Below are 24,860 nucleotides of genomic sequence, written 5' to 3' on the forward strand. Positions count from 1 at the left end.
TGTTCAACCCTGGCTAATGTTTTCCTAATTATTTTGATAATATGTCACATTCAGTGTTACATCCATATTACATTAAATTAATATTTTCTGGAAAGTTTGGGCCACATTTATTGCCTATGTTATAAAGAAAGAGTGACAATTATGATGAACAAAACAACTTTAAACTCGGTTTAGCAGTAGAAATATCATAGAAGTAGTACAAATGCGTAACCTACTGCAGTAGTTGGAACAATAGGCTAATAACAGAATTGCAGTGACAGTAGCCTATATAGTTTAATTTTGAATATATAGTAGTTTGATATTAAATTCAAATTTAGTCTCTGTAACTGATAGCTCAAATTAGCACTTTTAATTAAAACTAATGTTCCAAATTCTTGCCAACAAAGTACATCCTACCTCCAGACAGTGGCAGGTTATTATACAACACGTGTATGGAATAAATAAATAGTGTTGTGTGAAACAGAACCTGAAAATCGTAGGAAGTTACATCATCCCTTAATAAACTGAAAATGCGCATCACGTCTTTCACGTTTTTTTTCTTACGTTAGCGCGAGAACTTTCTACTTCAAACTAACCTTCTGAAGAAAAGCTTTCTATCGTAAGTATAGCACATTTTTAAATGAGATAACACCTCTTAACACCATAAGCTGCTGATTAAAACTCCATGTAGTATTTATAGAGACCGTTGTTCCTCTTGACAAATGGCAATGAGTCAGAATCTTAATTTTAGGAGTAACGTTAACTTACCTGCCATGCTAACTTTTCCAGGTTGACCTTGCTAACGTTAGCGTCGTAAGCTAACTAGCGTTTACATTTGCTGCCATGACAAGTTAATGTCAGCAACGGCTTGCTGGTGGTAGTTTTTAGCTGTGTGACTAACAGACAGCTGATAAAAGCCATATGCCGGTTTGTAATTTAGATGGCCGATACATCTTCACTCCCCGAGCTTCCGCAGAACAGCAACGACGACGTATTGGAGCTGAACAAGGATTTGGAGAGAATGATAGAAAACGTTGAAAATATATCAGGTATGTAACTTTATCATAATTTAGCAAGGTGTCAGACAGGCTTAATTCATTACAGTATTTGGGGACTGTCTTTTACGTGGAGCTGTGTCAACTAACATAAGTGTCTCAAAACCTGCAGCAATTTCATCCTCCGTTTTTCTGTCCACCTGTAGTGCAGATGACTTGGATGGCTTATGACATGGTGGCGCTGCGAACCAGTCCCGAGCTGGGGACCTCTATGCGTAAACTGGAAGAAGCCTATGATAGATGCAGAGCTGCTGTCTGTGGAGACCGAGAACAGGGGCCAGAGATGGACAACTGATCCTGATCCTACTGCCACAACACTTACTCAGATGTGATGTCGTTATCAGAGTTTCCAGTTCACAAGAATATGGCACTGAGATTGAGGGGAAACGTTTGTTATTAAAGCAGTATTAAATGAAACTGTAATTGTATTGTGTTCAAGTTAATATTGTTATTGTTACAGCACTATGTTTGATATAGGGAAGCATGTATTTGGACTGATGTTTCTGCTCTCTGACTGTTTATTAAAACAGGATGTTTCATCCAGTAATGTACAGACTGCAGCTCTTTGATTCTTGTTAGTTGATGTTAGCATGGACTGCAAAGTGTGTTGATCTGTGTAGCCTGTTCAGTTGAATAATAATAAAAAAAAAATTAAAATGAGAATGTGTTTTTTTTTTTTTATACACTTAGATTTACATGTCTGGCACCTATTTTTGTGCTTATAATTGTGCTAATGTAATTTTATTTTTAACTTTTATTTGTTACACCAGCACTTCAAATTTGTTAGATTTTGTTTATGGTATATAATTATAGCTGACACAGACTGTTTTGTTCTTATGTATGTAATTATTTTCTCAGATGGAAAACACAGAGGAGAGCACAGAACACGCTACCTCAACTGCCTACACTGATCTGGAAAACATACTGAAAGGGCTGGACTCCTTGTCTGACTGCATGGATCAACTGGCATGTATGTATGGCTGTTTATTCCCATCCACCCTCTTATGCCTCCAAAATGTCAGTAAGCATCAATTATGCCAGTAAGATGACCTTGATGATCGATTTGCAAATATGCAAAGCACGTGATGTAACTGTTACACTAGATCTGAAATGTGATAGCCAAAAGTGGATCATTGTACACCAACTGCTGCGCAACTTAGCCTTGGTTGTAGATGTCGGGTGCAGAGTTACATGGTGCTACATGATGTCTGTTAGATTGCACTGTGCTGATGGGTAGATAGGAGTAACTGAAGGATTTCACACACATGGTTGTCCATCAAGCCATTCGATGTGAGGCATGATGTTGCAATTTAATTTTTGCCAGGGGGACAGTTGTGGGAAAAGAGTCAGTCAAAGTAATCTGCTTACTGCTTACTCAAAGCCTGGAAACAAACAGAGGTTTATTATATATTAAACGCTGTAAGTGGAAAGATTTGTGATACTGTGACACTTGATGCTGTGTCCCCTTTTTTTTAAAAATAGTGTATTGTTTTGTATACAAGAAAGGTACCTACTTTACCATTTTGTACGAACAAGAAATTATCAAAGACATGCTTGAACTGATGTCAAACTGATTTTGGAGAACTCTTGCCAGTTTCAAATTTGAAAACCTACTAAAAACAAAAAGAAAATTATTTCCCCAAAGTTTTAATACTCACTTAGTTTTATAGTTTTCTTTCTGTGATGTCTCATCCTTGTCCCCAAATTGTTTAAATTGTACCAGCTCATCTATTTTTTTGTGCATTGCATTGTGGAACAATAGTGTCCATCAACACCACAATTAAAAATCCCATTAAGTATGCATACTGACTCTGGTGACTTTTTTATTTTGGCAATTTTTCAGAGTGAACGCACAACATTTTCAAAACCTGGTTAGAATTAATGTTTAGAATAGAATTGGGAGATAACTTGACTCTTGGATATATCCAAATAAATAGCAATTTCTCAGTGATCACAAACATAATTTACAGTATTAGGGCAATGTACTTCGGTATGAGTATCTTTGTGCCAGCTACACAGTCAATACCAGTACTGCTTTATAATAACATGACAAAATATAGAAGAATGTATACTATGAAGTTTATCATTCAGGTAATTTCTGTTAAGTACTATCATCCTTGGTGTGGAACCCTGTATATTCTGAAATGTGACTTTTGGACATCTTAGAACTGTGTTGATGCGAGGCAGTTGTGAAACTAGGTATTTGTTTTCTGCCTGCAGTGCGAACCCAGCTGAGGCAATGTGATCTGATCGTTTGTGTTGGCCACCCTGACAAGCTGGCGTTTCTGAAAGTCCAAGAGGCACTGAAGCAGCAGCCCCCTGCTTTGCCTGAAAGTGAGGCGTGAAGAACAGAGGTAATGCTGTGTGTCTGGAAAACATAGTTTAATAAAGTATACAAACCATCAGCCATGTAAAAATAATTCCTTTTCTCTAATTCTGTGTACTTAAAACACAAGTGAGGTCACCAAAAAGAGAAATTACATAACAATGACCTTTGTGATTGTGAAAATTGTGACATTTGTTCGGATGTTCCTAAAAGGCTTCTGAACAAGCCACGCGTATCCGTGCGCACAAATTAGCATGCAGAATCACAGAGACAGATGCAAACACCCACATTAAGCTGGTGCCGGTACTGGTCAGAGACCCGCTGGGTGCAGCAGACAACACTGGGACAGCGCTTCAGCGCTCTGGTCTGTGGCATCAATGAGCAGCAGCGGGGTGTGTGTGTGATGGGTAATCATCTCCTTCACCCCAGGGAAACTCTACAGCATAGCACACACACAAAAAAGATGACAGGGACCTAATGACGCAGCATAGCACAAGTCAGCATCAAACACTCCCCGAGGCGTGCCACAAGATGTGAACTTTTCAGTTTATTTTGAGTGAGCACAGGCTGACTTTTTCCCCTCATTTTAACATTGTAGATAACGGTATCATCATTTTCAGTTTACCTTGTTGAGGCCAGTGCCGAGGAAGTAGGAGTTGCCTTGGTTATGAATCCTAATGTTGTAAACCTTGCCTTGTTTCAGCAGCATCAGGGTGTAGGGGTGCTCAACCGAGCCTTGTGAGCTGTCCCTCACCACAAATGCTCCATCCTAAAGACACAAATATGGATAAATACACTCGGTTTAACACAATATTGCAAATCAAATCCTATGACATTTCAGATGTGCGTGTCTGTCTGCTCCAGGAAGAGGAGGGTGAGATGTGTGAGACTGTGAGAGGCAGCACCTGACCTTGTTCACCTCTCTGAGAGCAACTGCAGCTTGATGTCTGGTCACCTTTCCTCCATACCAGCTGGGATCCAAACCCTGATTGCACTATTATAAAACAGTCATAGTAAGGACTAAATAAACTAGATCTTTCTTCTCATTTCTCTTTGGCAATGACAGAAATGTGTTTTACATTCATAAGGTGTATATATATATATATATACATATATATAATCCAATTACCCAACCTAGTGAATACAATATACAATACCATTATGTTCTCTTTACAACATCGCCATCTGCTGTTTCCCTTCTGAAAGTACTCAAAATGTGTAATTGCACAGAAAAGCTCACCCTTCATAACGTGTGTTCTCCAGCCAGCACAGTATACTTTATGGAAGTCATGCCTTAATTGTGATTCCACTTTTGATTCTCACCTTTCTTGGTCTTGGTATTGGATTGTTAACCTTAGCAGGTTGTGCTGGCACTGGAGGAGCTGGAATTGGTTTAATTGCTCTGCCAGGACAGAGATGAAATGAAACATCATTGAAAAAAACTTTAATAATTGCATTACCCAGAGTGAAGGGCTTGCTAATCTCATAAATAGTTCAGTTTGGCCTACCTGTTACAGGACACATCTGTAGGTTTGGGGGTTCTTGGTTTAGGGCTCTTGCTGGTGAATGAGCCAGGAGCCTTGACGGTGCTGCCCTCTTGTGGACGTGATGAATAGTGTGAAATAGAAATGTGTAATATTGTGATAAGATTACAACATTTTGCTGTTACAAACACTACATAATAAGCAGCACATACTTGATTTTGTAAGGTCTTTCTGGGATGGGCCAGATTGTCCACGCTTCTTGCTCCTGTCAGTATGCATATTGGGTTGGCTGGCTGGTGTTCGGAACAGGAAAACACATTTTACATAAAGCTTAGATCATCAACATCATCATCAATAAATCAGGTGGTTGGCTAGTCATAAAATGTGGAGCACCTGGTCCTGGGAAAATTCTCTGAGGGGTATGGTTCATTCTTAGTGGAGGAGGAAGTGGAGGTTTTGAGGCAGGGGATGGATCATGAACAGGATCTGCTCACATACACACACATTTTTTTAAGTTAAGGCTGCAGGAAACATGAACACCAAATCTGCTCTCAAAGCATATAAAATGAAAAGCAGCAGATACACGGATATATTTTCCCACGATTGTGTTTCTTTCTTTCTGTACAGCAGTGTCGCTTGGGTTGCTTCCTGTTACCTCTGTAGTGACCTTCCTGAAGTTTAGACACTCTCAGGTGCTGAAGTGGCTTCACTGTGTCTGGAGAGGACGGCACCTCGTATTCATCTTCGTTGGTCTCGTCACTGTCTTGTTGCTCGGCTGTTTGGGGCTCAGTCTGAGCACAGATGTAGCCGTCTTCCCCTTCCTCCTGGTGTTGACCCTCATAGTAATGATCACTTTCATTGTCCTGACCACAGCCCGGACATGTGACACAAGTAGGGAGCATGAGTGCAGCTCAGGTCACAGAATTACAGTTTTGTGAACTATTCCTTCTGTCATATGCGACATGCTAAGTAGCATTGTCACTTAGTTTTGACTCTGATGTTTGTATCATTAAAAGTGGCCAAATGTATAAAAAAGTAACTTGTAGCTTTTTACTTACAAACTCATCCGAGTTACAAATTTCTTCCTCCTGTACAATTTCTGTAGGAAAGTAAACCTGTAAAAAGAATAGTATCAGGCCTAAGGAAAGGTGGCTATATGAGATCAGGGGCATAGTTGAACCCAAGTGTTCTTTACCTTGTTTTGGATACTTTTGTGCCTTTGATCAGCACAAACAATAAATATGAAAGTTATGCATTGTTGTTCAGTTACAGTTACACATTCACTAGAAGCTGTAAAATATAATCAGTTTTCTTATGACCAAAGGCCCTCTTCTGCTCCCCCTTGTTGATTTCATCTTGGATCTTAGTAATTATTCTATAAAGATACAAGACCAAAACATTAGCAAAATATTACCAATATATTCAGTATTACAGAACTACTCTGAACGGCTACTTTTAATTATGGCCCACTACCACTGGCTGCTACAGCCGAATGCATATTATATGATGTCAGAGAATAAGCTCTAAAATAACCTCTTGTGTCTTGTCATACATACACGGCCACAATGATCCTTTATGCCTTAACAGACATTGGCTGATGTATTGTTTATCAATATTTTTGGTTTAAAAAAACTGTTTGGTGTCAATGAAATAAATATATTTTCAGTCAGACTCACGTGACATAAAGGCTAGGGAACACTTGAAGGTCATACTCAGTCATTTGCTGGATGATGTAGATTTGAATATTTATGAAAAATAGAAAATTAATTGCTCAGTATTTCAGAGTAAAGTGAATGAGTGAGTAAATAAATGTAAATGCCTCCAGAGATTTAGACATACGATGAATTGTTCTCCAGTTAAGCCGCCATTCATCACTACTTTGTCGCAACTTACACTGAGAAGATGTCACACACTTTTAGAGCAGGCAAAGTCATGTTTACAGTATGTTTGGAGTTATATAATTGTCCGAAAAAAATGAATTAGCTAGGTCACCAGAGTTCCACTTCTTGTTGTGAAATAAACTGCATCAAATTGTGGCCAAAAATAATGCCAGACAACAAATATTGAAAATGCAAAATAATATATTCTAACTGGGTAAACATTGAGCTGTTGTTTACACTACTCATGCAATATGTATTGTATATATGTTTAATTAGTTTCATACATATTGTACAGTTCCTTTTTACGATAAATATTTTCAACACGTCACGTCAGGTTTTAAATGAAAAAAAGAAACTACAGTTCTTGACTGTTACAGAAGCTACTTTTTGATACTCACCCTCCTCATGTACTCAGCTAGACTTTGGGGATTCCATCCCATCACCTCCACTTCAGGAGGAACATTGTTTAAACTCATGCTTGTCTCTTGCTTGTAAGTTTTTTGGTTTGCTGTGGGCTCACAAAACTGTTGCTCTTGAAGTCCTCAATCTGCCTTATAGAAGGTAAGTTTAGACTGACCCCTCTGCCCTTTAAATACTGGTAAGCATAACCAGTGTGTCCTCTTCTTACCCGCCTATTGTGTAAAAGACTGAAGTAAAACGTGACAGTGGGACTTGAGATGTCTAATATTAGCACATGCACCGCTGCAGATTACATCTATCTCTTTAAACATAGAAACTGTTCATTTCCTTTCACATACCTACATACGCTACCACAGGCATGTAGCTACATATGGTAGTTATCATTTTAGTTTGTTGTAACTTATGTGTCTGATTTTTGACTGAACAGCAGCATATTAATGTGAGATGCAGATTTCTTAAACAATTTTAAATATGGTTAGATCTAAATAAGACTGTGTTGCGCAAGCCTAATGTGGATATACACTACACAAATATTTTATTTGCATAGATTAATGTTGCTGAGATTAGAGATATTTATTTTGAGTCATACTGTGATCTAATACATGCTTTTTATTCTAATTCATAACATGGTGTCGTTGAAGGCTGTGTCAGATCTTTTATCCCAACTGCAGCCTGTCCTGTGTCTGGCCTCTCGGTATCTCACACCCAGGTGAGAGAGGAGGGCAGCAGAGAGAAGGGATGATCAATCACGCTCAGACCCCCCAGGCCCCCCAGGCATGTCTGGGTGAATACATGAGTCCTCCTGGGGGGTCCTTGTGGGAGATCACCCCCCTCCCCTGTTTTCCTCCTCTATCCTGATTAGGAAACATACCCCCCATGAAAGATATAACACAGTATAATTATACAACAGGAGATGCAACTATTTGAACTAGGTTTTAAATCGGTGTAAGATAATGTTTTATCAAGTCCAAAAATGCTAATTTCTCAAATCTTCCACAGGATAAATACTGACCCTCTCCCACGTGCAACAGCATCATATGGGACCAATATGGAACCAGTAATGTACTCAGTGGAGAGCAGAGAAAAGGGGCAGATCGGTGAGGGCTTCCAGTGGAGTGAAACCTTTATTAACACACAGCAGGACAGCATGGGAAATACAGGACACCCCCAGAAGCAAACAGACAAATGGGAAGGATGGGAGGGAACGTTTTGGTCTGTGAGAGTAGTGTTACTCTGTAGTTTCTCGGCTTTTCTGTCCTTCCTTACTCTACCAGAAACCCATTTTGTCCTTAAAAGTACATTTACCCATATGCTGTTCATTTATGTGGCGTTGTGTGTTGTTTTGAGTGTTTAAGTGTTCCTTTTATCAGTGCCCATGAGCTAATATGTCAAATTTTGAACAACAAGCAGTGCATTATACAGCAGTGACACCAGTTGATCTGCTGTATAATGTAATGGTAATCCATGCTGTAATTTCTCACTTATCTTGTCATTTACTGCTTCTGTTGTAACTGGTCTGTAAATATAGTGAAACAGCCTTGTAACCAGCCCCCTTTCTGTTAGACTCCCACCCCCTCTCCCCCAGGCATGGACCCCCTCATAAAGGTAATATCCATGCCATCACTCATTTAGCTGAGGCAACTGGCAGATTTATGACACTTCCAGCTGAGAGGAAGATTTTTGGAGATACAGGGGGTAGAGGGAAGGAGGAGGCAAATGAATGGCTCTTAAGACACAGATAGGCCTGTGGGCGGAGACGAGGCTCCTGTTGGACGTAATTACTTGCAAATTATAAGATTAGAAAATTAACTCTCATTCGGGGGGAATGTGAATCACGTTTATTTATAAATGTCTCCTCACTGGATTTACAATGTAATATCTGGACCCCAATGTGACCCACTTTGTTCAAAATGTCTGTTAAAGTCTGTCGCGTTTCCCCTCACACGCTTTGATGTATTGTGATACATTTGCATTGCCTGCGGGACGTGACAAAGACTATAGGCAGTGGTGTCCCGGATTATCAGGTCAAATACCTAACTTCTAGCGGTGGAAATACTTCCCTAATTTGTTTTTCAAAGCCTCGCTGCTCTTTGACTGAAATCAATACACGTTGACATCAAAGTGATAGTGGATCAACGCTGGATCATCACCTTGGTTAGGTGGGAAATGCACCATGTTATCCATGTAATCCTGTGTTAAGTGTATTCAGTCCATTCTTATTCTAATAGACACTTGTGTGCCCTGTCGTAAAATCCAATGACCCTCGGATTTATTAAGTAAAATAGTCAAATGTTTTCAAATTGACTGAAATTAAACGTGGCATTCAGAAGTCTTTTTATTTTAATTAAAACACCATATTCATAAATAGACACATGTATTTATACAAGGAGACATAAAACAAAATAAATGAAAAGTGCAAACAGACATTTAACATCTTCATTTGGCCCTTATTTAACACACTTAACTGTGATCCAGGCAGGTAACAGATATATATATATATTTAAAAAAAAAAATCATCATCAAAATCATTTGTGTCCACGGTATCTCCGTCTAAAGCCGTGCCCATCAGCACCTTCACTCCGGGCGCACACATGTTTGACTATTACCTGAGAGCAGTCTTCACAGTTCACCGTGCAGCACCAGTGGAATTTGCAGTTGCAGCTGCTCACTACCTCCGTGCGCCTCTCTTCCACCCTCAGGCCGCATTCATGACACAACCTGCGGCAGCTGCGCTTCTCCCACTGGGTTAAACCCTCTCCATGCTGCACACACTCCCGGCCCTCGGTGCCGTACAGCCCCAAGCTGATGTTCTTCCTGCAGTAGTCCGGGGAGTCGTCCAGGTAGATGAGCTCTGTCTGGGCGATGCTGCCGAACGCGTCCACGATGGCACCTCGATTGTCCGCGCTGTTGCCAGCCCGCATGCGCTTTTTGTCGATGTCCAGTTTTTGGGCTTCGCTGTGCTTGATCTTTAAGTAATTGCCGATTTCTCTGAAATCTGACAGCTGTGTCCAGCAGGTCTGGACGCTGCAGCTCTCAGACATGCCATGACATCTACAGATGCGCTTCATTGTTGCCTTCACAGCCTGTTGGAAAGCAGGGAAAGTTAATTACTGCCAACGACTTAAAACGGTGTAATGTCAGATAAATGCTTGTGGTGTGAACATATGTTACCAGCCGCCCAGCCGCGTTGTTGTGCAGGTTGACAGCAGCCCTGGAGTCCTGACCTGTCTCCTGCGCATCCACGTACTGTTTGGAAATCTTCTCTCCGAAATCCACGTTGTCACTACAACCCCCCCACAGCCAGCCACGACCGCCTGCACACAAAATATCACTTAAATCAGATCACCAGCTTTAACCCTTTAAAGAAAGGAAATATCATAACTTTAAATGCTCAAAGATCAAATATAAGTTATATGTGTACAATGGCCCACAAGCATATACAAGTTACTGTATAAGATAATATTCTGAGTTATAGGCCTATATGTTTATTTTCCGCTGGGAACCTCACCAATTTTTCCGTTCTTGGAGACATCACAGCCGCAGTTGTCGAGGTCTCCCAGACTACAGTTCCTGGTCAGAGTGTACATGACCCCCGCTGCACTGATGGCGTGGACGAAAGAAGTCTCTCTGGTGGCTGTCAATGAGAGGAAATGGGCAATCACGTGTTACGTGTCATGTAGGGCAAAGGCACTTCAAATATTCATTAATTATATCACCTTCAAAAATGAAAGTGATCAGTGAATATTAAAGAATTATTCGTAATAATGATCTTTCAAAAATACTTGTATATGTAAGTGTATTTAGCTGTAACTGTAACCATTTTACAATTAAAACGTTTTAAATGGGCTTCTTCTTCATGGCTAGCAACATAAAAATGAATGTAACATAACTGATAGGCCTACATTCATATTTATGTGTGGACCCTTTGGCCTATATAGCATATTTTGAGTGTTTCAATTTCGGTGCACGTGTTATTGTATGGAAACAATGATATATTCTTTACACATTTTACGCATAAATGCCATTTTTCGTCAGTATTTATGGACCTGCATACATAACTCAATGAAGGAATGTTATTTACAGTCTCAACCTACCACGTCTTAGTCCTCTGAGCTGTGTTGCGCTGTCGGGACAGTTCCATTTATCCCACGCAAACTGGTGTTTGCACTCCTCAATCCCACTCTGTGCGCCCACCTGCACGCTTCTTGCATAGGTGAGATAGGCCTGCAGGAGAGGCAATGTCATTTTTTTGGCCCGATTCACATTTTGAAATGTTATCCTTAACTTGTCAGCAATCGAGTGTTTTCTATTTACCTTGGGTCCCGTCATAAGAAAGTTACTTGCCACCCTGAAAAGAAGATAGAGGATAAATAATAAGATCACTTTATCTTACAGATATAGAAAAGATACAAGCAAACAGTGTGGATAGTCTCTTACCAAGCATGTCCGGGACACATTTTGTATAAAAGAGGCAGGAGCCAAAATAATGAATGCATCATTGTCATGTACGCCGTTAGCTCTCAAAGTAGAGATCTTTTGACCCTGTGTGCTCTAACTGTCTCTTTTATTTGAATGAAGGAACTCTTGTTCTTTGTCCCCGGTGTCCGAGAAAGCTGATTGGACGACGGGTTCAGGAAACGCCTATATGCGCACTTCAAAGGATGGCATTAGGCTGCAGTTTATATTTCCCCCAAAGCTGCGTGACACCAGGACATCAATATACAAATAACGTAATCAGAATTTTGCCACTGACAAATCACACGGATTCATGCATATTTTAGAAAAAAAAATATTTATTAGCTACCATTTTCAATTAAAATACATATAAAATATTTGACCATTTTCAGACTTCACAGAAGACAAATCAGACCTATTATCTCCTAAACACCAAGGTAAACGAGTGAGCATGCGCGGAGAGTTTGGTCCTCAAAAATCACAATTTGATCACTATACAGAATCAAATCAATAAGATGAAGTGCATTAAAAGGCTTCAGGTGATGTGATAGTTCAAAATGAAAATAACATTCTTGTAATACAGAATAATGCTCACAGATGTCCATCATGCTGAAGTGAATGAAAAGTGAGGAGGAAATAGTCTGTGCAACAAATGGCAATCAGTGCCGGCGCGCACGGTGCCTGCGCTTCGTTTTATTATGTGGTTTTCTCCCACCTTCTTTACGTGCACAGTAATATTTAGTAACAACTTGCGTGCATTTTTCACACTTTACGGTGCAGCACCAGTGAAATTTGCAGTTGCAGCTGCTGACAACCTCAATGCGCTTCTCCACCACTCTGAGGCCGCATTCATAGCACAGCCTGCGGCAGCTCTTTCTCTCCCACTGGGACATGTTCTTGTCACCCTTCAGACACTCCCGCCCCTCTGTGCCTTGAAATCCCAGGCTGTGGTTCTTGACGCAGTAATCCGGGGAATCCTCCAGGTAAATCAGCTCTGTACGAGCGATGCTCTGAAAAGCGTGCGCGATGGCTCCTCGGTTGTCTGCGCTGTTCCCAACCCTCGCAGGCTTCTTGTCCATCTCCAGTTTCTTTGCATGTTCGTGCTTCATCTTCAGGTAGTTGCCTACTTCTCTGAACTCGGCCAGCTGCATCCAGCAGGTTTGGATGCTGCAGCTCCCAGACACCCCGTGACACTTACAGGCTCTCCTCATGGTAGCTTTGATTGCCTGCCAAGGGAGTGAGAGTGTTAGTTGGAAATTGAGTTATCAAACCTGCACAACTTTCTTCTTGGATGTGAACACATGCGTAAATGCCACGGACAAAGCCATGCAGTTGTTTTAGACTCCAAAACATACATTTTTCTCCCCTGACCTGGGTTATTAATAAATGTCTGACTTTGAGAACACAGCCCATGAAAAGTGATAGTAAAATCATATCTTACCAGTCGGCCTGCCTCGTTGTTATGTAGGTTGACCGCTGCGCGCGAATCATGTCCACCTTCGAGCGCATCCACAAACTGTTTGGAGATCTTCTCTCCAAACGCCACATTATCACTGCAGCCTCCCCAAATCCATCCTCTACCACCTGGGGGTTCAAAAATGCACATTCAGTTCTAAGAATAAAACGTCCAGCTCACGTAAGTTAGTCTAATAGTAGATATATCACGCATAGAATAGAAATATACCTGTCTGTCCAGTTCTGGAGTCATCGCAGCCGCAGTTGTCAAAGTCTCCCATACTGCAGTTCTTGGTGAGCGTGTACATCACACCGGCCGCGCTGATGGCATGGACAAAAGACGTCTCCCTTGTGGCTACAATAAGTGACAAAGAAAGCAAACCACAATGTTATACTTTGCAATCCAATAAATGCGCAGTGGCTGCACTCAAATACTGTGCGTAAAAGGCACGTAAACCGTGCGTAAAGGTAACAATGTTGGGCATGTTGGGTGTTTTATCAATGTGGTTCCAGGAAGGAATTAAAGTTTATGTTTGTGTCCCTTCTCCATGGACGTCAGAGCGCACAAACAGCTACAGCACCCTCTCTGCGTTGAAGGATTCACTTACTTCAAAACTGCAAAGTTGACAGTTGCTGGATTGGACTCACCACCACCCCACCCCACTGCTGCATGTCATGCATATAATACAAATATGTAGATACAACTTTCTCACCACTTCGAATGCCGTTGTGTGTGGATAATTGGAGCGTGTTCTCTGGGCAGTTCCACTTCTCCCACGCGAACTGGTGTTTACACTCTTGTATTCCACTCTGTGCGCCCACTTGCACACTGCTGGCATAGGTCAGAAAAGCCTTGAGAGAAAAAAAGGACAATGTTATTATTGCATTTAACCAATAAGAAAATGTATTTATTCAATGACAAAATCAGCTAATATATTTGATTTGGATGCGCCAGAAGAGGGTTTACGCACAATACGTGCCCAGATAGATAAAGGCAAAGTGTATTTACCTTAGGTCCAGTCATGAGGAAATTATTCACCGTCCTATAGAAAGAAAACAAGAGAGTCACGTTAATCCCAGCTCACTATACCACCAGCAAACACACATTACACTGTAGTATTTTAAAATTAATTCCTCTAAAGGTAAGCGACATACCAAGCTAATGCAATCTGAACATGACAGCACATGGACAGAACCGCGGCTGCAAGAAGATTCAAAGGTCCCATAGCTGCTGTATTCCAAACGGAGGCCTGTTTGTTCGTATCAAAGATGTGGGTACCAAGAGAGGAGGAGGCAACTGAAGCTGTAGTCAGACTCCACGCTGATGATATTTATATGGTCTTGCCCCTTTGATTGACAGATTTGTCCTGCAGATAACGTTTCACTGTGAAAATGCGCCAACGACGACACTGATTGCCGCGTCCTATAGACAAATAGGAGCAGTCGGTGCATAAGTGCACTTCAAAGAAGTTACGCAGACAGTTAAACATCCCCTCATTCATTCACCTGTCGTTCCCAGGCTTTAATGCTTATGTTTCCCACGAATTGAAGCATATCCAGCGAATTAAATGAGTATATATCTCTCATGTGAACATTGCAAATAAAACAAATAAACCCCCATGTTAATCATATAATCTTTTAATTTTCAGGTTTATTATAAGTAAAGTTGATCAGATTAAAATGATGCTAGGAGACAAATAGGCGAACATGCGCAATAAGGTCACTGCAAAGCTACTGAGTCCTTGACACATTCAAGCCTCTGTTATATTTATTATAGGAATATTATAGTGATTTGTTGTTGGGGAGTTTGAAGAGGGGTTGGCTGCTGCACAGAGGCCACAAACATGACATTAACAACGCAGCACAACCAAAATACATTAAATAAGGTTCCTAATTATTACCGTCATACATTACGGACATACAGTACTGAATGCCGTCGTATAGTGGAAAAGGCACCAGTGTCCTAGGGGGAAAGACAGTGACTACAAAGCCATAAAGCCTTTCAGGAGCTGATGGTATATAGTGATGTAAATACTGCCTGACACATCGGCGACATTGGCATCGTCGTGATAATAGGATAATAGATGTTTCCCTGGGAAACAACTTGGTGTGAAAACAGTCTGGAATTTACAAGAGTAGAAACAAATAAGAGCTTTAATGTTTTAACCTTTAAATTGTAAGTTAGAATATTGCACGGTCAATCAGTTTGTTCTATAGATGGTTTTGATTTGTAGGCTTTTCATCAAACCGGAAAATACATTAGTTCATATTGATTATTATTATTAATTATCGAAATCTGGGATTATCCAGCATTTAGTCCCATCACATTTAATTCTGCTGATTATCTTCCTTGATTTAGCCTCCATAATCACTGCGATCATCAACAGTCCATAATGCCAGTTTCTGTCATATCATACTCACACTGTGATTTGATGTGAGAGAAGTTACCACGTCAGTGATTAACATTAGAGTTTTTAAATCAAATCGCTTACACTTGTCAAATCCCCGTTAAGCCACTCAAAATCCTTTAAATCAGCAGTTCACTCAGCGCGGTGGACAATAGACGGACGGCAGGGCGAGGTCCTCCGCACAATAGTGGAGAGGTGTAGGTGAGGATAATCCCTACTAATTAGATATCGCCCACATTCATTCTGCAATATGACTGAAACCTGGAGCCCCTCAACACCTGGTTGGGGAATAATACAGAGCGATTAAAATCAATCTGGGATGCTTCATAATTTATCCTTAACGGAAGGCTCATTTAACGATTTGAATGGTTTAATAACCTGCAAACAATAGTAATCTATCCAGCTGGGCGTGTTTTAGCATGGGTGCTAGATGTCTCATAAACATCGAAACTCTCAGGGACAAATAACGTGAGAAAGAAATATATGTCATAGCTTTTTATTATTATTATTATTAATTTCAAATCGACTAATCAGAACATCACTCACCTGTCAAATGTACAATTTGATAAATATTTATGTTATCATAGTTAATATAGGCTAAACGAAAAAGTGAATAATAATAATAATACTAATTGAAGTGCTCCTTACTTTATTATGGATTTGACTTTGTGTGCAGGTTGGGGTGATGTGTATTCCGGCTCAGCCCAGGGGAAACGGCAGGGTCGGTACCTTTGAATTACACTGTGCTTAGAATAACATGAAGTAAAAATGCGCGTTAATTAAATTGTTCTAACAGACAGTTCAGACACATTAGGCCGTCCTGGGAGCGTTGACTGGTGATTTATGGCAGTGTAAGGTGAGAGAAATGGAGCAATAAAGGCTCAGAAGGTGACGGGCTTGACAGGCCGAGGAAGGGTGGCAGGACTGCTGACGCCAGCCCGCGACATCAGTCAGGCGAAGATTTTGGACTGTAAATGACCACTGTAGTTGGCTGCTGCTATAGAATTCACAATAGCCTGTAATAAATAAATAAATAATAGGCTACATAAGGATGTTGTCTAATCATTCATGCAGAAATGTTCAGTAACAAAAATCCAATAAATAGGGAAATAATTAAATAAATTGTTAAGTCAGATGTCAGATGTCTGTCTTTATTTCATAGTGGTATTTTTTACAATGTTGCTTTGGTTTAATATTTTGTCACTTTTCATGACAGTATTGTCATCCTGTCCCCGCCCCCCTCGCCTTTCAGCCAACCACTTTCCTCCAGCCCTGAGCAGGCTCAGCAACTGCTAGCTAGCAAGCTAGCTCCTGTTAGCTACAGCAACAGAAGAGAAACCCACTGCACTGTGTTTGTATCCTACTTCACTGAGTGGTGGTCTTTCCTCTGGGGAGCCTTGAGATCATTACAGTGATGTTGCTGTTATGCTGATGTTGCTGAATATTCACTGAATGATGCAACTAATGATCAATTTCATTATCCATAATCTGCCAATTATTTTCTACTGTATGATTTTAATAATTAGTAATCGTTTGGTCCATAAAATGTCAGAACATACTGAAGTGAGGTCCTCAAATGGTTTAAGATTTTAATTATTATTTTTTTTGCTTAAAATTTACTTAAACAATTAACTAATTATCAGAATTATTGCCAGTTAATTTTCTGTCCTTTAATCAACAAATCGTTTAAGCTCTAATACCAAGTAAAAACCCGCAAGCCAAGCTAGCTCGAAGCGTTAGCAGGCTAGCTGCCTTATTGAGCCAATTAAAAAGAGAGGATGAAACAACTTCTCATAATAAGGAGTTGAGTTTGAATAATGTATTCATTTATTTTACAGTTTTGTAGTTAATTTATTAATGTAATGTAATTCATTATTTGTTGTTTTCTGTAAATATGCATGTGATTGTTTAATATTAGCACCTTATTGTTAAAGTATGAAAATTTGTGTTGCCAACCCTTATTCTTAAATGATTCTTTCAATAAAGTACACTAAAATATGGCCCCTGTTTGTGCGTTGAACTTTGTCTACATCTTCTTAAAAATCTGGTGAAACTTTAAAGTGATGTAGGTTTGTTCGAATGCCATCAAGACCATGGCTTGGCTACATAATTGCATACTGCAGTACATTATATACTGTACAGGCCAACTACAAGCAGTCCAGACAAATCATCTTTGTTGTGTATTTATTCCATGGCTGTGCATGATCAGTCCATGCCTCATGAGTATGTGTATTAGGGTCTGAAATTTGCACGGAGACATAAAGGAGACAGCATTATGCACAGGACTGACTGGTTTCACGTCTTCATATTTATTTCATAAAGAAAAGTAAAAAGTTTATTAAGAAAACATCCCACATGATTAGATTCTGATTGCTCCCACATCTGTAGACAACCCCCACCTCCCCGTAGCCTGGATGCCTGCCTATTTCTCTGTGCTACATCACTACACCACTCCCCAGTTTGGCAATATTGGAGACATGTTAGCTATAGGCTAACAGTGCAAGACAGGCACCCAGGCTAAAGTTTTTCCACCCGAGTGGTAAGAGAGCCCCCATGTGAGGATGCCATATACTGTTATGGCACCCCAGGGAGCTCAAGAGCACCCTTTTTCTGAAGACGAAGTAAGAGATTGAAATACTGTGATAATCAAAAGAAAGTGCTTTTTGCTGTGGCATCTCAGCTTCTTTTCTTCATGTGCTCAGAAGTCAAGGTGTGGCATCGCCTTTCCTCTCTTGCTCAATGGCTGGAAAAGAAAAGAAGATAGTTTAGGTCGGCAGGCGTGTGTTTAGTGAATACGTGAGAGGATGCTGCTTTTTGATTTGCTGTGTCAATGATGTGCTGATATTGCAGCAATTTTTTTTATTTTTTGCTGCTCTTCTTGCTGAGCATGTAGTCTTTTGACAGCGCTGGAAGGGATGAGTAGCTACTGACAGGAAAATTGTTGCAGGGGATCAAGGCTTCAACTCTGTTCAGAAACACACACATAGACGACACAAGGGACACTCACTCTCTTTGGTGGGCAGAGGGTTTTTTTCTTTTGTCTCTGTCTTCTTCAGCTTTGTCTTGTCGAAACGGGCAATCTCAGTCATGTCAGGCTTGTCAGACATTTTGGCTGTGAAAGACGAGAAAAACACCTGAGCACACAGGTTTGACCTTTCTTGTCAGCCAGCATACTGATAATGCAGCATAACATAATTAATCCAATACATATTATCTAAGATATATTCTATAGTATAAGAACAATGTTTGAGAAGTCATCACAGAGAGCTGTCAAAAATCTTAATGGCTTTGTCTGACATTTCATAATCTTTGTAACCGACTGCACATAAAGGGAGTGGCTACGACATGTGCGGCTCAGACACGTCCACATGCATGCCTGTGAGTGGTGGCTGCCTCCCACACATGCTCTGTCTTGATATTCTCTTCTCCAAAATGCCTATGTAGCTAACATGTGCCTATTTTTACCCAGTTGTCTGTCCCTTCCTTTGTCTCTGCTTTTCCCTCTCCGAGGCTGATGTCTTTGTTCTCTCCCTCCGCATCCTCTCTCTCTCTCTCTTTCGCTCTCTAACTCTCTCTCTGCATCCATCCCTGCAGCTTTGTGGATCTATTCAGTGCTCCACAGGCTCTACTGCAGTCATATTCCTGACCTAGCCTCAGGTCTGACTAATCTGTCTTGCACAGTCTGGCCCTGTCACGCCTGTCTGAACCACTGCTCTGTCAGAGACTGCTGTGGAAATGTGACAAGCCCAACAGCCTGCAGCCAGTCATTTGCAAACCAAGCTACTGTAATATTATTCTCACTAGTCTGAATTCGAATGGGGCCTAACAGAATCGGTTAGACATAGAAATAGATGTGCTGGGCACATGGCCAGAATTTTAGATATTTCAGTTTCTTGAAACTGAAAGGCATACTGAATCATTTCTCGATTACCCTCAGCTACAAATGGTGTCTATATTCAGCCCTGCCAAGTCTTGATATTAACAGCAGCAGTCATAACTTCACCATCAGCCTAATTATCCAAACATTTGCTCTATTGTTCCCTTATCACCACCACCATCATCATCATCCTCAACATCCCTCTTTCACGTCATTTCACAGCTGCCATCAGCAGCCAGCTTCTGCTCATCCAGCCACACCCCAATCCTTTGTTTGACTCCAGTAAAACAAAAGCAGAAAGAGACACACAGACACAGAGAAATGAGAACACACTGATGAAGGAGAGACGATTTGTTCTTACCGGTGTTCCACACAGCAGTGGGCTAAAAATCCAGCAGCGGAGGGAGAGAGTAGGGAGGGATAGAGACACAGAGATGGAGAAGGGAGAGCGATGCGGAAGCTGAGTGAATCTGCCGGTGTGTGCACGCCTGCCTGCATCAAGGGCGTGGGTATAAGAGGGAGGGAGTGGGAGAGAGAGAGAGAGAGAGAGAGAGAGAGAGAGAGAGATGGTGGAATGAGAGCTTGGTCAGCCTTCCTCCAGTGTCATCAATATTAATGTTCTCGAGGGAAAAGACTAAAGGAAACCAACCAAACAGCTGTGCTGTTGAGCTCATCTGAGATTGATTATGATAAATAATTTAGGTAATACCTTGTGTGTATTATATATTGTATTATACAGTGTTTTTGCTGAGTAGGTCAGGGACACACTGCATGAGATGTCTGCTTTTATAGCTAATCTGGTCTACATGAGAATGTATGTGTGCTGTGACTGTACTTCTTTACCTCTGTAATATTCATTACATGCTGAGAATGTGTCAAAGTTAGCAGTATTTGAGTATGAGTATTTATGAAGTTGCACTAAGTCATGCAATGGCTTGTTTATTTTTATAGAACATATTTTCATATTACATTGTTTATTTTTGTATATGGCATGGACCAGTGCCACATATCACAGCATTTATAGCCTAAGCTAGTTTGCAATGCCCGTCCCTAGATGGGCCTTTATACAAATACACAAAACTCAACAAGAAAATGCACACAAAACAGCACAAAACCTGACAATGATACAATAAAAGTACCATAGAACTCATTGTGGCTAATCATAATAGTTTATGGAAATTTATATGTTCTTCTATGCCTCTATGATAGTCATTACATGCTGAAATTGTGTCAAAGTTATGAGTATTTATAGAATTAAAGTGAGTATGGCACTTCATACCCATTCTTGCACTAAGTCAAAGCACTGTAAAAAACCCTATTTATATATTTAATGTTTATTTTTATAGGGATAAGTATACGGCATGGACCAGTGCCACATACCACAGCATTTATAGACCAAGCTAGTTTGCAGTGCCCGTCCTTAGAAGGGCCGTAATACTAATACACAAAACTCAATATGAAAATACATACAAAACACAAACAACGATACAATAAAATGACCATAAAACTCAGCGACAAGCACCAAATCATTCATGACTACATGGCTTATCCCACACAATTCGATCTGAAACAGTCTGATTAGTCGATCAACAGAAAATTAATCAGCAACTATTTTGAAGATCAATTAATCATTTAAGTAATTTTTAAAAGGAACTTCTCAAATGTAAATATTTGCTGGTTTTCTTAGTGCCCTGTGATAGTAAACTATATCTTTGCACTGTTGATCAGACAAAACAAGGAATTTGATGACGCCACCTTGAGCTTAAGGAGGCATTGAATTGAAGCATTCTTTCACTATTCTCTGCCATTTTATTAACTAAACAATTAATTAATTAATCAAGAAAATAACCAGCAGATTAAATGATGATGAAAATGATAGTTAGTTCTATAAACTATGTCACATCCTTTAATTTGCGACTGATCAAGCAGCTCTTGATTACATCAGGCTCTAATAAAGCCACGATGTGTAGAGAGCTCATGGCCCTTTGCTGACATCATGAAACTTGCTGGTCTTTCCTCTTTAATCTTCCCAGAGGTACAGTTACAGCCTGCTGATGCAGCCGCTGAGGACATTTATCTCAGAGCAGACTGCTCATCTCAGAATAGCATAGTGATGATGACTCAACATGACCTCAACTCTTGAAATGATACAATGAGCCAAGCAAGGCGGGTGCACATTAGGTTCTGGTAAGCACTGTGTTAATGTGTGACATCATATTACGGGATGACTTTGGGTTTTACTGGATTACACAGAGGACATTAATACTTCTCAGTGCTCTTTAAGGAGGCTGCAACACCACCTGCTGGCTGAAGTCTGGAACTGCTTAATTTAACAAGTGACATTATGCATTTAAACTTCACACGTTTAAACTAAATGAATGATAACAGGCAGCCTTGTTAACTTTTCACTAGACACGAAGCTTGCTGAATGCTACACAAAATACCTAATAATCCAGACTAACCTATGTGACGGCCTATGGAGCTAATTATATTCCACTGCTCTTCAAATCACTTACTGATTCAGCCTTTCAGACATATGTTTCTATTGAGTTGTTTGCTTCTTTGTGATATTGTGTGTGTGGGGGGGAGATCTTTGACCTTATCTAAATTTGCCCGAGCCCTCCTATTAACCTTTCTGTTCGAAATGTTATCATATTTGAACCTTGGAGACAAGATGCACACTGACAAAGGTCAGACTTTGCAGCCAAATGACCTGTCGGAACAGTCAGACAGACCACTGCTTGTTGGTGGATGGTAATAGATCAGTAAACCTTTTCTGGTCTGTCTGTCTGTCTCTGTATGTATAGTAACAGCCAGAAGATGGCAGTCCTGTGCAGTTTAATATGTTTCTGATGGTAGACAGATAGATGTTATTAAATCTTGCTAGTTATTAAATCTTACTCTGCTTTATTTAACAATATTCAAAGTATATAGGAAGACTTTGTTAGTACACAGTAAACAATCATGCTCACATACGGCGTAAACACAGGATGGCAGCACAGGACTATATACATTTTTCAGGCACTGAGCTGCTCTGAGATGAACAGTCTATAAGGGGCCACCAGAGTGCACTCATCCCTCAGCACACCGACATAACAGCTTGTAACAGCTTGAATCCTAATGTCACTAATGTGATTAAAAAATCTCTTCACACTTTTCCAAACACAGTTTCTTCCATACTTGTGTGTTAATAGCGAGTAGAGTTTCAAGCCAGTTAGCTCAGTGGTTTAGCATGACACTCAGACAGGAGATGATTCAAATGAGAGGAAAAGGAGGTTCCACAAATGATCAATTCAGCAGTGAAGCTTCAAGTAAAGCAACATTTACTGTCATAAATATGGCAAATAAGCATGCAGTGTGCATCATGTACTGCAGTTCTGTGATTGATTTGTTGGAATGTTATTTTTTACAGCAGACCTTTTTAGTTTGTGTTGATTTGTTGTATTGGTTTGTGTTAATTTTAGGTAACAGGTCACTGAAGATAGAATTTATTCTTCCATGTAAAAAAAGTGAGTAAGTAAGTTAATGGTTATGCAGTGAGATACAGCGATCTGTATCATCTGTATTTACTGTACAGAGCCTGTTTGGCATAGAGGACTTAGGTTTTATTATTTATTTTTTACACTGAACAATCTATTATCCTCTTTTTTCCCTCCTGTTTTTAGCAGCATTACTCTATGGATGGCAGTGTCGGTCGGTCAGTCCCCCACTTTGGTCTCAACAACTACTGGATGGATTGCCGTAAAATTTTGTACCAATATTTCTGGTGCCTAGAGGATGAATCCTAATGACTTTGGTGATCTCCTGACTTTTCCTCCAGCACCACCACAAGGATTACATTTATGTTTTTTTTGTGTGTGTGAAATGTCCCAATAACTATTGGATGGATTACCAGGACATTTGTATCTGCACTTGGAGACATTCATGCCCCCCTTTTAGAAGAATTGTAATAATTTTGGTGATTCCTTAACTTTCCCTCTTGCACCATCATCAGGTCAAAATTTCAGTTTGTCCAATACTTGGTTTGTGACTAAATACTTGTTGCAAAGCTCATGACATTCCCATCAGCCTCAGCTGTACTTTGGTGTTAATAGCAAATGCTAGCATGCTAACACGCTAAACTATGATGGTGAACATGTCCAACATGATACCTGCGAAGTTTCAGTATCATTGTCATTGTGAGCATATTGACATTAGCATTTAGCTAAGCCCAAGGAATAGACACAGACACTTGCACACAGGTTATGTTATTTTTCATCTTCCAAGTTGATGGAAGGTGAGTTAAAGTGTTGGCAATGAATTAAGAGTAATTACCAACCACATTCACACAAATTAAATCCTGCAAGGCACTTTTATCAGCCTTAAACCAACAGAATGAAGACACTCTAACTCAGATATGCAGAGACCCAACAAAAATCATCTTTTTACTTTGTCAGTCATTGTAAGAGTGCAGATCTGATTACTCCACGTTCAAACAGGAATAAGGCGTTAAACCAAATGGAGCTATTGTACAGACACACCAGAATGGAGTGTGTTTCAGGAGAGTTGTGGGATGTGTGATGTGAAGGATGGGTTAAGACAGTGCAGGATCAGTAAGACCAGATAAGCGCACTGCCTCAGCTCATGATCTCCGCGACTAATGATACAGCATTTGATTGGTGCCCTGTGTTCCATGACCCGGCCAATGGGCTGAGAGTATCTCGGTGTGGAGGAGTTATCTCACCTAGCCAGCTGTAGGACAGAGACAGAGATGAACAGAGAAGAAGGAAAACAGCGGAGAGGGAGGAAAGGAGATGGAGAGAGAGAGGAGGGATGAAGAACCAAGAGAGAGGAGGAGATAGATGGAAGATAATAGCGCTGCTATTAACACAAAACACGTCTGTAATGCACTTTATCAAATATCAGGGAGTGATGGCAATCTCTGAATTTGATGCCCATCATAGTCAGTATGTGTTCACGGTTTTGTTAGTGGTGTTTGTGTGTGTATAGCACAATTCTCCCTCAAACATCTATACTTTTAGGGTGAGCTTAAGCTTTGTTTGCAAAGCTTAACACATCAAAGTAAATATCCTCCATGCATCTTCTCTCTTTCAACATCCCTCCCTCATCTCCTCCTCTAGTGTTTCCTCTATGTTCTCTCAGAGATAAATGCAATACATTAAGCACGCACACAACTGAAGGCTTGAATGGATTAAGAAAATCATCAATCCCTTAAATCCACTCATCAGTAAATTAAATGAACAAATGAGTGACAACACAAACAACTTTACTCATTTGTTAAAACTAAAAGCAGGAAGGGTTTAGAAAGAATGATCTCTTGCCTTAAGGAATACAAAATTGAGCGTGTTGCAAAGTTGTTCATCACTGGCAATTAAAATAATAATCCGTTACTAAATGGTGTTGCAGTAACACAGCTTTATAACCCCTGTATGGATTTCTTACCTATATATTAACAAAGCAAAAGAGATGGAACAGTTCTCAAAGTCAGTATTTGTCAGTTGAAAAGAAAAGATTTTAATGG

General features: G+C 40.3%; 4 protein-coding genes and 1 long non-coding RNA gene across 9 annotated transcripts; 1 reads left to right on the plus strand and 4 right to left on the minus strand.

The window, feature by feature from the left end:
* Nucleotides 1-151: 151 nt before the first annotated feature.
* Nucleotides 152-9,317, plus strand: LOC122880870. 5 transcript variants are annotated; one of them, XR_006379044.1, is made up of 5 exons: nucleotides 152-598; nucleotides 1,893-2,004; nucleotides 3,255-3,388; nucleotides 4,202-4,373; nucleotides 5,472-5,609. It is a non-coding gene; the product is annotated as an uncharacterized LOC122880870 (long non-coding RNA). The 5 variants fall into 5 exon arrangements; XR_006379047.1 differs by having other exon boundaries at nucleotides 4,225-4,373; XR_006379045.1 differs by lacking the exons at nucleotides 4,202-4,373; nucleotides 5,472-5,609 and adding an exon at nucleotides 8,144-9,317.
* Nucleotides 3,382-7,303, minus strand: lcp2b (lymphocyte cytosolic protein 2b). Its single transcript, XM_044206414.1, has 10 exons — nucleotides 7,123-7,303; nucleotides 5,903-5,959; nucleotides 5,500-5,707; nucleotides 5,238-5,330; nucleotides 5,057-5,137; nucleotides 4,869-4,956; nucleotides 4,684-4,762; nucleotides 4,271-4,354; nucleotides 3,986-4,129; nucleotides 3,382-3,796 (listed from the first exon to the last, which is right to left on the minus strand). Exons 1-10 carry the CDS (start codon nucleotides 7,198-7,200, stop codon nucleotides 3,671-3,673), a joined length of 1,038 nt encoding a protein of 345 aa, XP_044062349.1. The 5' UTR covers nucleotides 7,201-7,303; the 3' UTR covers nucleotides 3,382-3,670.
* A 342-nt stretch (nucleotides 9,318-9,659) lies between the features above and the next one.
* On the minus strand, nucleotides 9,660-11,710 carry LOC122880867 (protein Wnt-8-like). Its single transcript, XM_044206413.1, has 6 exons — nucleotides 11,582-11,710; nucleotides 11,459-11,492; nucleotides 11,239-11,368; nucleotides 10,653-10,778; nucleotides 10,316-10,458; nucleotides 9,660-10,227 (listed from the first exon to the last, which is right to left on the minus strand). Exons 1-6 carry the CDS (start codon nucleotides 11,647-11,649, stop codon nucleotides 9,670-9,672), a joined length of 1,059 nt encoding a protein of 352 aa, XP_044062348.1. The 5' UTR covers nucleotides 11,650-11,710; the 3' UTR covers nucleotides 9,660-9,669.
* A 207-nt stretch (nucleotides 11,711-11,917) lies between these two features.
* On the minus strand, nucleotides 11,918-14,373 carry LOC122880866 (protein Wnt-8a-like). Its single transcript, XM_044206412.1, has 6 exons — nucleotides 14,210-14,373; nucleotides 14,064-14,097; nucleotides 13,768-13,906; nucleotides 13,284-13,409; nucleotides 13,041-13,183; nucleotides 11,918-12,825 (listed from the first exon to the last, which is right to left on the minus strand). Exons 1-6 carry the CDS (start codon nucleotides 14,278-14,280, stop codon nucleotides 12,259-12,261), a joined length of 1,080 nt encoding a protein of 359 aa, XP_044062347.1. The 5' UTR covers nucleotides 14,281-14,373; the 3' UTR covers nucleotides 11,918-12,258.
* Nucleotides 14,374-17,748: 3,375 nt separating this feature from the next.
* tmsb2 (thymosin beta 2) lies at nucleotides 17,749-19,858 on the minus strand. The gene is made up of 3 exons (XM_044206415.1): nucleotides 19,701-19,858; nucleotides 18,470-18,574; nucleotides 17,749-18,205 (listed from the first exon to the last, which is right to left on the minus strand). The coding sequence occupies exons 2-3, from the start codon at nucleotides 18,567-18,569 to the stop codon at nucleotides 18,168-18,170; spliced, it is 138 nt and encodes a 45-aa protein (XP_044062350.1). The 5' UTR covers nucleotides 18,570-18,574; nucleotides 19,701-19,858; the 3' UTR covers nucleotides 17,749-18,167.
* Between the last annotated feature and the right edge of the window lie 5,002 nt (nucleotides 19,859-24,860).

This window comes from Siniperca chuatsi, linkage group LG8, assembly GCF_020085105.1.
Source record: "Siniperca chuatsi isolate FFG_IHB_CAS linkage group LG8, ASM2008510v1, whole genome shotgun sequence".
Taxonomy (NCBI): Eukaryota; Metazoa; Chordata; class Actinopteri; order Centrarchiformes; family Sinipercidae; genus Siniperca; species Siniperca chuatsi.

Bases quoted from the DNA above. Each gene is read 5' to 3' on its own strand.
- lcp2b (XM_044206414.1), bottom strand. From the start codon at position 7,200: ATGAGTTTAAACAATGTTCCTCCTGAAGTGGAGGTGATGGGATGGAAT. The intron at 5,960-7,122 runs GTGAGTATCAAA...TTCTTTTTACAG, and splicing joins TAGCTGAGTACATGAGGAGG to GTTTACTTTCCTACAGAAAT. The intron at 5,331-5,499 runs GTAACAGGAAGC...GTATGTGAGCAG, and splicing joins TCAGGAAGGTCACTACAGAG to ATCCTGTTCATGATCCATCC.
- tmsb2 (XM_044206415.1), bottom strand. From the start codon at position 18,569: ATGTCTGACAAGCCTGACATGACTGAGATTGCCCGTTTCGACAAGACA. The intron at 18,206-18,469 runs GTGAGTGTCCCT...TTTCTTTTCCAG, and splicing joins CCCTCTGCCCACCAAAGAGA to CCATTGAGCAAGAGAGGAAA.
- LOC122880867 (XM_044206413.1), bottom strand. From the start codon at position 11,649: ATGACAATGATGCATTCATTATTTTGGCTCCTGCCTCTTTTATACAAA. The intron at 11,493-11,581 runs GTAAGAGACTAT...TCTTCTTTTCAG, and splicing joins ATGTGTCCCGGACATGCTTG to GGTGGCAAGTAACTTTCTTA. The intron at 10,228-10,315 runs GTAACATATGTT...GCTTTCCAACAG, and splicing joins ACAACGCGGCTGGGCGGCTG to GCTGTGAAGGCAACAATGAA.
- LOC122880866 (XM_044206412.1), bottom strand. From the start codon at position 14,280: ATGGGACCTTTGAATCTTCTTGCAGCCGCGGTTCTGTCCATGTGCTGT. The intron at 13,907-14,063 runs GTAAATACACTT...TTTTCTCTCAAG, and splicing joins TCCTCATGACTGGACCTAAG to GCTTTTCTGACCTATGCCAG. The intron at 12,826-13,040 runs GTAAGATATGAT...CTCCCTTGGCAG, and splicing joins ACAACGAGGCAGGCCGACTG to GCAATCAAAGCTACCATGAG.